General features: G+C 49.0%; 1 protein-coding gene across 7 annotated transcripts in view; it reads right to left on the bottom strand.

Moving 5' to 3' along the window:
* Positions 1-8,402: 8,402 nt before the first annotated feature.
* CYRIB (CYFIP related Rac1 interactor B) overlaps positions 8,403-12,008 on the bottom strand; it is a 153,789-nt gene continuing 150,183 nt past the window's right edge. For all 7 annotated transcript variants that reach the window (XM_073794759.1, XM_033843106.2, XM_033843109.2 and 4 more), the window contains one exon: positions 8,403-9,143. In XM_073794759.1, the coding sequence (XP_073650860.1) occupies positions 9,120-9,143 (24 nt within the window). In that variant the 3' untranslated portion in view covers positions 8,403-9,119. The remainder of the gene's footprint in view (positions 9,144-12,008) is intronic.

Below are 12,008 nucleotides of genomic sequence, written 5' to 3' on the forward strand. Positions count from 1 at the left end.
CAGCCTGGGGGGTCTCAGGAGCAGACACACAGCAGGCCCTTGGGCAGAGAAGTGGCCTTTCTTCGAGCTGAAGCGTCAGCCCTGGGCGGGGTGGGTGAGAAGGGGAGAGGCGAGGACAAGCCCTGTGGGTGGCACCTGCTATGTAGTAGGTGGTCAGAAGGAAGGGGGGAGGGGAGGGAAGGAGGGAGGAAGGGAGAGGTGAGCCCATAAAGATGTGCTCTGCCTGACACACGAGCTTCCCCGGGCCAGGTCTGTGACCCCAGGACCTCCTGGTCAGGTTCAGGACACCAGGGCCTGGCTGGCGCAGGGCAGGGAGCCCGGGGAAAGGCTCCAGCAGGTGCCAATGCCTCTCCCCACAGGCACGGCCTTTGGCTGGGCCCCAGGTGCGGAGCCTGACTTCCGGGGCCTGCAGAGGCAGGCTAGGGCCCAGTTGCAGAACCTGGCCACGCTGCCCCCAGAGCTGCGGGACCCACGGCTGGGCGCCCTCCAATAGCTGCTCCAGGACCCTTGGGCACCGCAGGAGCTCGAGGACACAGTAAGGGGCTCAACGGCCAGACCCGGGCTGGGGGCTGGCATCTAGGACAGAGAGGGGTGGGCTAGGGGGATGAGAGGCAGGAACGGGACATGCTATGGGTCTTGGTAGCACACAACCTCAGAAGGCCCCGGGGTGACTGGGTGCTGCCCCGTACCAGCTGTCGTATCAGAATCTCCCTGAGCGTCTGTTCCCTGAAGCCCAAGGAGGGACCTTGGTTCCGCATTGTTGGCAATGAACCCAGGCTCGTCCCAGCTTCACCGGCATCATGAAGGGCTGGGGACCCAGAGCATGGGGACGGGAGCTTGGGTGGTAGAGTACGTGGACAGAGGGGACCCACAGCTGCCTCTCCCTGCTCTTCCTCGCCGCTCTCCTGCAGCTGGAACAGGCCCTGGACGCTGGGGTGCTGGGACAGCTGGGTGGCCCTGCGGGCCTCATCCTAGGCATCCTCCAGGACCCCTCGGGCAGCCTGTCACCCTCGAAAGGCAGCGCCATCCTCTGCATCTTGGAGCACTAGTAGGTAAGAGGACTCCCGTGGGCTGGGGTCGGGAAGAAGAGAGAGCCTGGAGAAAGATGCTGCTCATGGCTGGAGCCTCAAGCTGGGGATCAGGCTGGCCGGGTCCTCGTCCTGGTTCAGCCATGGGCAGCCCTGGGCAGGCCTCACCGTGTCCTGCTTAGTAACCACCTTGCAAAGCCACCAGGCCGGAAGACGAGCTAATACACACGAACACCTTTTGTAAGTGAAGCCCACCACCCACCCTTAATGGATTGTGTTTTAGGAAGACTGAGGGGGACGGGAGTAGTCTTACTGAAGACCACGCAGCACTTCCAAGGCCGGCACAGTTCCCACCTTCCGGAATCTTCTGGGGAAAGATGGCCCCAGAGATACCTGGTGGGGCTTCTCCCCAGCTCAGGGCTCCTGTATCCCAGCCCTTCCTGCCGGGGCTGCCAGGCCCACGAAGAGGGTCACAGGTGAGAGCCACAGACCCTTGGTGGCCCCCACCCCCCACCCCGTCTCTCCACAGTGCTGAGTGACACCCAACACTGCCTGCTGGCCCAGTGCTTGGAGAGAGGGGTCCTGCCTCAGCGGTTGGAGCTGGTGAGAACCTGGGGAGGGGATGTGGGGAGGACATCTGGGGAAACAGACCTGCAGAGCATGCGCTGGGCTCTGACCTCTGTGTACCCAGACCTGAGCAGCCTCTGCTGGGCGGGCTACACCCAGGTTTATTCACAATGATGAAATACGCGGGTTTATTCACGGATGACGTTGGGCTCCTCCCTTGTGCCCGGCCCTCTGCTAGGGCCTGAGAACACGGGTGGAAGAGGCAGCCCTGTCCCTCACAGGCTGCTCAAGGGGATCCTCTAACAGGTGATTACAGACAGAGCCTGATTTAGCTTGTGTAGGTGGCGGTGGGAGCTCAGGGTGTTTCCCAGAGCGGGGGCCCCTCCATGCAGTTCGTGGATTAACAGATGAAGGATGGGGGGTGGCCGTCCAGGCAGAACAGCGTATGCAAAGGCTGGGAGGCACTGGGAGTGTTGGAAACCACTGACTGCAGCCAGCGCAGGAAAGAGCATTTGGGGGGCGCATTACTTAGAACCACAGTTCTGCTGGGAGCAAGGCCCCAGGGCCGAGGCTTCGTTGTTGGGAGGGCAGGGGAACAGAGACCCCAGGCTCCCACCCTCAGCGGAGGGGGTGTTCCACTGCTCCCGGCCCTGGGAGACCTATCTGTTCACTCTGGGTGATTCCTTGCAGGTGGCGAGCATCTTAGAGCCAAACTTCAACCAGCTGGAGGAAACAACCTTCTCCCTCCCACCGGAAGTGCTCTCGTCCCTGCAGAGTGAGGATGTGGCCCTCACCCGGAGCCTGGTGGAGGGCTGTGAGCTGGAGGCGCAGGGCCCCGGCCGCCAACTCACCTGGGACCCCTGGCATGGTGCCACAGCTGTCCGCACTCTACGTGTCCCTCGCAGGGCTGCAGCTGCTGGCCGCCCCCGGCCCTGCAGCCCTCCAGGCTGATGCCTGAGAAGGGTGCCACATCCTCCCCCAGGGTTCCAGCCACCCTGCCTCCAGGAAGCTGTTGGCCAGGAGCCTCTGTGTGGGGCCGGGATGCAGCTGCCCCTCCGGCAGCCACAGGTGACTGTGGGGCTCCCCGGGACTGGCTCACACACCCTCTTCTCCCCTTCACAGGATGGCCCCCAGACTTTAGTTGCCTGTCCACATCTGGGGCGGGGGGCACCAGTTAGGCTAGGGTCCTACCCTGGAGCAGGATTCTTCCTGGGGTGTCAGCAGAGGCTGGTTCCAGAACAGCCTGGCCTCCATTCACGGCTCCACCACCGACAGCTGCGTAGCTCTGGGCGCGTCCGGCCTTCTCTGTGCTTCCTCCTCCTGTAAAATTACCCCCGTAAAGTGGGGTGATAAGAATTCCTAGCTCACGGGATTGTAGCGAAGATTTTAAAAGTTGTACACAAAGTGCTCAGAACAGTGCCTGGCTGTCAGCTGTTATTGCGCGATGTTGTTATTATTAATAATCGTATCACTGTTCTGGACGAAGCTGCCAGACCTTTCTCCAGGTTAACAAAGGACCTGGACAATCTCCCCTTAATTTCAGCTCCCTGCAGCTCTCCTTCAGCCTCAGTTTTCCCATTTGTAAAACGAGAGTGACAGATCAAACTGCACAGCTGTCACCCGGCTGCACCGTTCAGGGATACCACTACAGACTGGGGTGCAGGCCAAGGGCTGTGCATCTTTGTGTGAGCAGTGGGGGGTATGGGCACGCACACGCGTGTGTAAGGGCGTGCACAGGGAGCAGGGGAAGAGCCTGAGCACACACCACAGGCCAGAAGCAGCTCTCCCGACTCTCAGCTCCGTGCTCTTCCTAGCAGAGCACACCCCGACGGAAACAGACCTCAGTAAGACAGCGCTCAGAGGCAGACAGATCACGTGGTTTTGCCCACTCTCAGCAGGATCACTTTTTATATGTGCTCTTCTCCTGATAAAACTTGTCTAACAATCAAAACAATGGTCATTGTAAAAGAAATAATAAAGTTTCAGAAAGGTATGAAAAACATTTTAATTTCCTTAATCCCATTCTCCGGAAATAACCAGTATTGACATTCTGGTGTTTATCCTTTCAGTATTTTTTTCCATGCGTTCATATAAATTATCTTGCAGAAAAATCTGGTAACGTATGTATGATGTCATAAACTTGCTTTTTAAAAATGTAATATATTGTGTGTATGCCATCAAACATTCTCTGTAGCATGAGAAGTGAGGTTTTGGGCAAGGGAATCTTTGCAGACCTTACACCAACCCCTGGAAAGCTCTATTCTGGAAATAATGCACCAACATCACACTTTCACCAAATTTAAGCATCTTCAGCTCCGTCTGGAGAGTGTGGACACGGGCTCCTCCTTGTGGGGAGAGAAAGAACATAGATGCTTTCCACTCTTCACTGCCAGTTGTCCAGCCCGTCACATTAATCAAGTCTTTCTTTCTGCATGTTGCTCTTACGGGCCCAGAGAGGCCCATGTTTTAATAAGTTAATGAGCCACAAGTAATTTAAAAGGGATTAATGTTCAACTCACATGTCTTAAAGGGCATTAAATGAGTCCATATACATGGTCTGCATGAAAATCCCCTCTCCCTTCGCAGCCCCTCACCTCCTGTGCTGCCCCAGCCCCTCTGACCGCCCCTCCGCCCGCCGACTTCTCCTCAACCCCTCCCATCCCCCTCTTGCTCCTCACACACCCTCCCCTCTCTGAACTTCATTACACAAACTGGCCCATCTTCTCTCCCAGCAAGAATCTCTCCTTTTGTAGGGGTGGGAATGGACAGCCAGTGGAAGTGAAAGGCTTCTCTCTCGTGGTCTGGTGAACATAATAATAAATGTTGTTCCATAACACATACATGTTTAAGTTCAACTTTCTTGAAAACTAGCTTCTGCCTGAAATTAGAGGTAGTCACAATTTGAACCAACAATCTAATTAAATCAAACTAGTTCTAGAAAGTGAGAGTTCTAGCAGCAGCAGCAGCATCAAAGATGGAGAAAAAGAACGTAACATAGAGCAAGGGCCCTGAAACCAGAAGATTTAGACTGAGCAGTGGTCTAGCGGTAGCTGTGTGACCTTAGGCAACTTTCTTAACCTCTCTGAATGTTTCCTCATCTATAAAACGGGGGTAACAGTGTCTCCCTATGTTTGTGCCCCTTCAATAGCATGCTTACGTACAGTGGTTTCCTCCCTTTATAGGACCCCTAGAGAGCGCACTCATTGGCACTCACAGGATGATCCTTGTCTGAAATGCCTCAGCAGCTAAGTCAGGGGCTCCAGGAGCTGTTAGCTTGGGGCCAGCAGCAGAGCTGGGATAGGTGAGCTGCCCTGCGGCTGTGGGCGTCTGAGGAAGCCTCCTCTCTGTGCATAGGCGCCTCCTCTGCCTCTGACCGCCCGGAGCAGCTCTCCCTTCTCAGGACCTCCCCCAAGCACCTGGGGCACAGCCTGGAAGCCACTGTTGTCTTAGCAGCTATTCCAGGTCAGAGGTGGGACCACGGAGACTGACTTTTACAGATGGGGAGAATGGGGCCCAGGGAAGTCGTAAAGCCAGTGAGTGAGGGGCAGAAAGGGAGCAGAACCCATACAGGGGAGACTGTCCTCTACACAGACTGTCCTGCGGTCCACCCTCCATGCCCCTGCCCCTCCTCCCAGCCTCTCGCTGCCGAATGCTCCCTGGAGGACCACTCCCCCACCAGACCAACAGATGCCGTTATAAACAGGAGGTGGGGAAGGCAGGCCTCGCTGGGAGGATGACCCCTGATCAGAGACGCAGGGTATGACCCATCTGCCACCCCACAGGGGGACCGGCCACTGCCAAGGGCCTCACAGTGCAGCGCCCTCACTGCATTTGAGGAACAGCAAGATCAGCGTGGCCGGGGTGACCTGATGCGGAGTGAAGGAGGCGTGATATGTGTGTACATGCACGATGTATGTACAAGGTCTGTCCTCACATCACTGTTTACAGTGACAGTAGTTTGGAAATAAACTGAGTCCCTCAGGTAGGGACTGGTTTTGCGAATTACGGTACAGGCATATAATGGAATACCACACAGCCTTCACAGAGGATGAGGATGCTGTCTAGGTAAACACATGGGACAATCTACGATCCTCATTAAGTGAATAAAGCAAAGTACGGAACAGTATATGGAACAAATTGCACCACGTAAAGACTGTGCAATATGCCCTGTGAGGGACTGTAAGGAGTTATGAACCGGCACCGCCTGCAAGCTCACATGGAACCAGTGTGGCATTTCAACTCAGGAGACCTGGGTTTGAGCACAAATGTTAATTATCCTTGTGACAAGTCTAAAATACTTGGAGCAGTCTTAAAATAGTCCAGAGGGCTTCTTAATCCAAATCTCTAAAGTGAGAAAACAGCCAGCTGAAGAGTTCTACTCGTCTGGCTGGAGGGCTGCAGGAACAGGGCAGATAACAGATCATCATGGGTATCGTTGGTGGAAGACATGATGCAACGGATACTCTACACTGTGAAGGAAGAGACACGGGGACTGGGGCCAAGGGTGAGAAGAGAGATACCGACCGGGCTGTTTTAGAGGTAAGAGGGGGCAAAAGGAGGCTGCCTTAGGGTGACAGAAAATTTACCTGCACAGAACGGAGTCACACCTCCCTCCAGTACACAGGGCAGATCCTGCTAATTAATCCTGGTCCTCTTTCCTGATGAGCCCATGGCCGGCCCCATAATCCTTCATGCTGAGGATAGACATGAATAGGGATCAGACTCGGCAGGTGAGAAGATGCCTTTTTGTTCTCTCTGGCTATCTGAACGGCAAATATTAGACCAAATTAAACCCACCACTTCCTGGCAGCAGAGATGGCTCCTTGTATCACTCTGCGGCACGGTGCTTCCGACACACTAGGTTCTCAAAGAAACCTGCTCTTGTAACTAGATGAGAGATCGGTAAACTTTCTGTAAAGGGCCAGGCAGTAAATATTTTAGCCTCTGAGGGCCATATGGCCTCTGTCACAAGAATTCCATTCTGCTGTTGTAGTGCAAAAGTAGCCAAAAATAACATGTAAACAAATGAGTGAGGCTGTGTTCCGATAAAATTTTATTTACGGGCAATCGAATCTGAATTTCATATATTTTACACATGCCACAAAGTATTATTTTGACTTTTGCCAACCTTTTAAAAATGTAAAAACTATTCTTATTTCATAGGCTGTAGAGAAACAGGTGGCGGGAGGATTGGCTCACAGGCGAGTTTGCTGAGCCCTGGTCAGAGGTTGAGAGATCTTTCCACTTACTCTCCAACGTGTAGATCTCAAACTATGTTAACTGCGAAGGCCGCAGCTGTATTACTTTATCTATTTCAGCTGCAACCTTATGTTTAATTTACGTTCATTCACTCCGTTCAAGCACGCAAACTTGGCACCTACTTAGATTCGGGCAGAGGGCAAGATCCTTGGGACACTGAAGGGACCTCAGACGTGGCTCTTTTCTCAAGTTCTCACAGTATCAGGAAAGAGTTCCAGTGAAATATCAGCGGTGTTGGATGAGATAGTTTGTATTAGAGTCTTAGGGCTGCCATAACAAGTTACCCCCAACTGGGTGGCATAAAACAAGCTTATCCTGAGTCCCGGAAGCCGTTAAGTCTGAAACCAAGGTGTGAGCAGGGTTGGTTCCCTCCGGAGGCTCTCAGGGAGAACGGTCCAGGCCTCTCCTCCAGCTTCTGGTGCTGCCGGCGACTCTGGGTGCCTCGGCTAGCAGACACACTGCTCCAATCCCGCCTCCATCTTCACACGGCCTTCTGCTCTGTGTCCGTTTCCTCTTCTTTTCTCTTATATTAAGTTTAGGGCCCCATGTAATCCAGGACGGCCTTATCGCCAGATCCTTGACTTAATTTCAGCTGCAAATACCCTTTTCCCAATGAGGTGGCATCTCTAGGTTCCAGGTGCACGTATCGTCGGGAGACAGGGCACTATTTAACCCATTACAACCCTCTTATTAGAAGGTGCCTAGAAGGAGGTGGCTCATGTATATCCCAAAGGCTTCGTCAAAGTGACACAAGCTGGTCCTTGAAAAATGAGAGCTGCTCTTCATCAGACGGACACAGGGGAGGAAGTGAATGACAGGCTCAGGGACCAGGCGGACCCGAGTTACGGAGGTGTGACACTGCGTGGAACAATCTGAGCAGCACACAGTTGAGCCTGGCTGGGAGCACGGTGTGGGTGCGAGACAGTGAGACCACAGAGAGGTCAACAGGGATTCCATCACGAAGGGCTGTGGGCATGGTGACCTGACGCTACTAAGCCAGGTTTTGAGGGAATCCTCTGGGATTTTCTCCCATAGTTAACTGTTAAACTAGCATGGGTAGACCAGACAACCTTTAAGCAGCTTGTCCCAATCAGGACACTTAGACTTCATGATTACGGTTTTATGATCTTAAAGTAATAAGCACGCGAGTTTCCTACCACTAGTGATACCGTGGCCTTCAGTTTCTCCTAGGAAGTCCCTCGTATACTCACTCTCCTCCCAGTAATAAGGACTGTTCTTCCTCCACACTGTTTCCAGTTGCTACCTTCTCGCTGCTGGAAAATGCCTATCAAGCAGGAGTGTAGTTTTCCTTGTTACTACGTCCATACAAGAGTAGTAAGTCAAGGGGAAAAGTCAAGTATGGCAAGATCACTAGTCTTACTGCACTTAGCAAGATTTTAAAAGCAATTAAAATGATAGAAAAGAAAAACACCCAGCCCTGCCCTAAAAGAAGGAAAAAGTATGTAATGTGTATATACATTCCACTAAAATACACATGGGGAAATCTCTAGAAGCCTAAAAACAAAACACCAGTAAACCAAGCCACACTTAGAAAAATGAAAGCTGATTTTTATTTTATCAACAGCCATTCTTTAAACATGAACATGCATACGTAATATTCTACGCACACATCACAGTTTTTAACATTAGTTAATAAAGGTTAAACACACAACATACATCCTTACAAAAAAAGTCAAAATGCAAACTTAAAACTTTAAACAAAAGTCTTACTAATTTAAAAAAAGTTTGTGTTGGGTACCATTTGTACAACACAGTTAATTTAAACATTTTCATTTTGGCTGCACATGAAAAAAGCGGCAGTAGAAAATAAAGTCATTGAGGGTTTTTAAATAGCAGAATAGGCAGTTTTGCCATGCAGGAGAAGCAATATTAAATATTAGTTTTCAAAAAAAATCCACATTTAAAAATATTTAGTTCAAGTCACAGAATTTTTCTCAGTAGAGACCCCAATGCAATGCATAATTAGCTGCCTTAGATGGCCTGTTTGAAAGGACAACATCCCTTCAGAGTATAACTTTACTGATTTTGGCACAGAAAAGAAGTCTTAAGAACAAGAATATGATTAAAAAAGAGGGAGAGGAACAGAGGAAAGAAATAAAAAGCAAGAGTAAATGAGATAGTAATTGCAATCACTAAAAACTGTGCATTCTCAGTCACTGCAGAATACTGTCTTCTGTCTACAGCAGGTGCTTATTCCAGAGCTGTTATTGCAGCATGGATTTAATCTGCTTGGAGGTAGTCTCATCATTCAAATGTTTTGTTGTGTACCTAAAAGGGAAAAACATCAATTTCAGGGAGCGAGAAAACAAACAAACATAACCTGCATCAGGTTCTATAATTATGGTAAGAGATGCAACTGGCCAGGCAATCTTCTCTCACAAAATTATGCCTTTTCATTCCAGCTTTAACCCTCTTCAGGTCCTGCTAGCTTATGCTCCTCTCACCTTTTAAACAGAATATCCAATGCCTGTTTAACTTATTTAGAACTACCTTGTTGAAACTACCTGGTTAAATTGTAAAGTAACTTCTCACTCAGAGGAAAATAATTGCTGTCCTATATCAGGGGTTGGCAAATTAGAGCCCGTGGATCAGATCCAACCCACCACCTATTTTTGTAGGGCCTGTGAGCTAAGCATATTTTTACATTTTTAAATGGTTGGGAGAAAAAGTCAAAAAATAGTATTTCATGTTAACGTAGAAATTACACGAATTTCAAATTTCAGTGTTTATAACATTTTACTCTAACAGAGCCATGCTGATTCACTTAAGTACTGTCTATGGTTACCTTCTTGCTACAACGGCAGAGCTGAATAGCTCTGACAGACAACACATGGTCTAAAAAGCCTAAAATACTTGCTTATTCTTTGGTCCTTTACAAAAAAAAGTTTGCCAACCCCTGTTCTATTCTGTATTTAAGACAGTTCAACTATTTCAGTTCTGTCATATCCCAAAATGTTTCAATTCTCTAAGTGCCTTATTTCCAGGCAGATGTGCTTTGTTTTAAATATGTAAATGCAAATTAAGAACCTAAAAAAAGAATCACTAGGAGTGACTATTATTTTACGAGAAGATTCACCATAGGATTCTTTTTAATGGCAGAAATTCAATCAGCAGGCCTGCTGTGTGTCAGGCACCGTTCCAGGAGCTTACCACCTAGCAGAGGGAGAAAGATGATAATACACTACCCCTACAGAAGGGGTATTAGGAGCAAAGGAGGAAAGTACTGGTGGGGCCTCAGAGACAAAGAAAGACCAGGTCACGCAGACACTACAGGCCGTAGTGAAGAGTTTCGAGATTATTCTGAGGTTAATGAAAGCCAGCGGAGAATGCTGAGCAAGGGGGTGATGTGCGGTTCTTCTCCGGTTGCTGAGGGAGAAGCGCAGGGAGAAGGAACAGCAGGGGACCAGCCGGGGGCTGGGAAGGCCCAGCGACCCAGGCTTGCACCGCGTTAGGAGCGATGCCTGAACGGGGGGCACATTTTGGACATAATTCACACAGAACTTTAATGCTGGATCAGTCAACCTGGTTCACAAGCATTTCACATATCTTTAAGAAATGTATCTCTTTAAGGAGATACACATGGATGGTCTCTCTGTGTTAAAGAAATTTAAACTCAATTCTCATCAGGTTCATTTCAAATCAATTTAAAAACTGAAGAAAGTACCTCAACTCAAGTAAATCCTTAGAGAGGTAAAGAGACAAATATGTGCTTCAGTAAGTCTGTGATATACTCTACAATTTTACTCAGAGGTCACCTCCATACTGTTCTCGTATTACAGAACAAGACACCAGCCTGGCACATAACAGGTACTCAATTAATATCTGTGGAAGGAAGACAAGCAGCTAAGCAGCCAGCCTGAAATAAAACTCTATAAGGGAGAAGTTTTACACTAAGCGGTAGGTGATGTGGCAAAGACTTAACCTTTCTGTTTTATTTCCCAAGTGCAGATAACATATATATCGCTATACATCATCCTACTGATGTCAGGAAATAAGAATTTTCAACATCCATTCCTTCATTTCTGTTGTTTCCATCTCCTTTACACAGCTGCACAGTGGAAACAGCCAAGTAACAGGCACGACAAAATGTCAAGCGCAGAGTAAAGCATGACTACTCAGCAGTGGACTGTGCCCGTGCAGGAGTGCTGAGCGCCTTCCTCTCTACCCAGATATGAGCTCTCGCTCCCCCCGAGGGATGTGATCACAAGCTTCAGCAGTTCTCAGAGCCTCCTGGACAGAGCCAATCCAGAGGCATGTCGCATCATCATCACACTCTTATCAAGAAAAGGCCAATGGCATCTAACATAAATGAAAATAATGTATGAACATGTACGGTATTATTTTACTTTATGCATAAACACGAGGTCCTTTTCCAAGTGCATATGACTTTTCTACTGAAGAAAAGCAACTATTATTTACCTTTCTTTTTAAACTTAATGAAGAAGGCAATTGTCTAGCACTGAACCTAACTCCCAGCTCTAGCTTTCATTTTCTGTCTCTTTTTTAATCAAAGGCACTTGGTTCCATTTCCCCACCTGTAAAATGCAGACATGGCTCATTGCTTTCTCTTAAGCACATAGTATAAGCTGGTGGGAACTGTATCATTACCACAGAAAAGCACCCAAAATAGGCAACGTGTATATATATGCAACTACACTCCTATTTGAAACTTGGCTCTGAGGAAAATGATGGAGTGAGCATCTCTAATAAATAAGCTACTCACTAAAAGAAAATAATGCAGCAAAAAAGTGTTCCATTTTGTAGAGGCAGAACTAACAGCACTTGCACAGCACTTTGGGAATTCCAAAATGCTTTCTTAACAGTATCTTCTTTGCTCTGAGTGAAGCATATTAAGCGTTAGGTTGGTTTAGTCTGAGCAGTGTTTCTCAAAGTTTCAGCATTATCTACAACAGACAGGGTGTTTATCAAATGAGGTGCCTGAGCCCCACCCCAGACGTAATGAAGAGACTCTGTGGAGGCGGTAACCTGGGAATCTGCATGTCCCTTTCCATCCAGATAATTCCAAAGTACACTGAAGTTCAGTCTCATGGTACACCTAAGGCTCAATGATGTAGCATCAAGTATATGGGATTTCAAGAATAAAATCCTGAATTTGAAAATAGATTCCAATGC

This window comes from Tursiops truncatus, chromosome 17 (assembly GCF_011762595.2).
Source record: "Tursiops truncatus isolate mTurTru1 chromosome 17, mTurTru1.mat.Y, whole genome shotgun sequence".
Lineage (NCBI taxonomy): Eukaryota > Metazoa > Chordata > Mammalia > Artiodactyla > Delphinidae > Tursiops > Tursiops truncatus.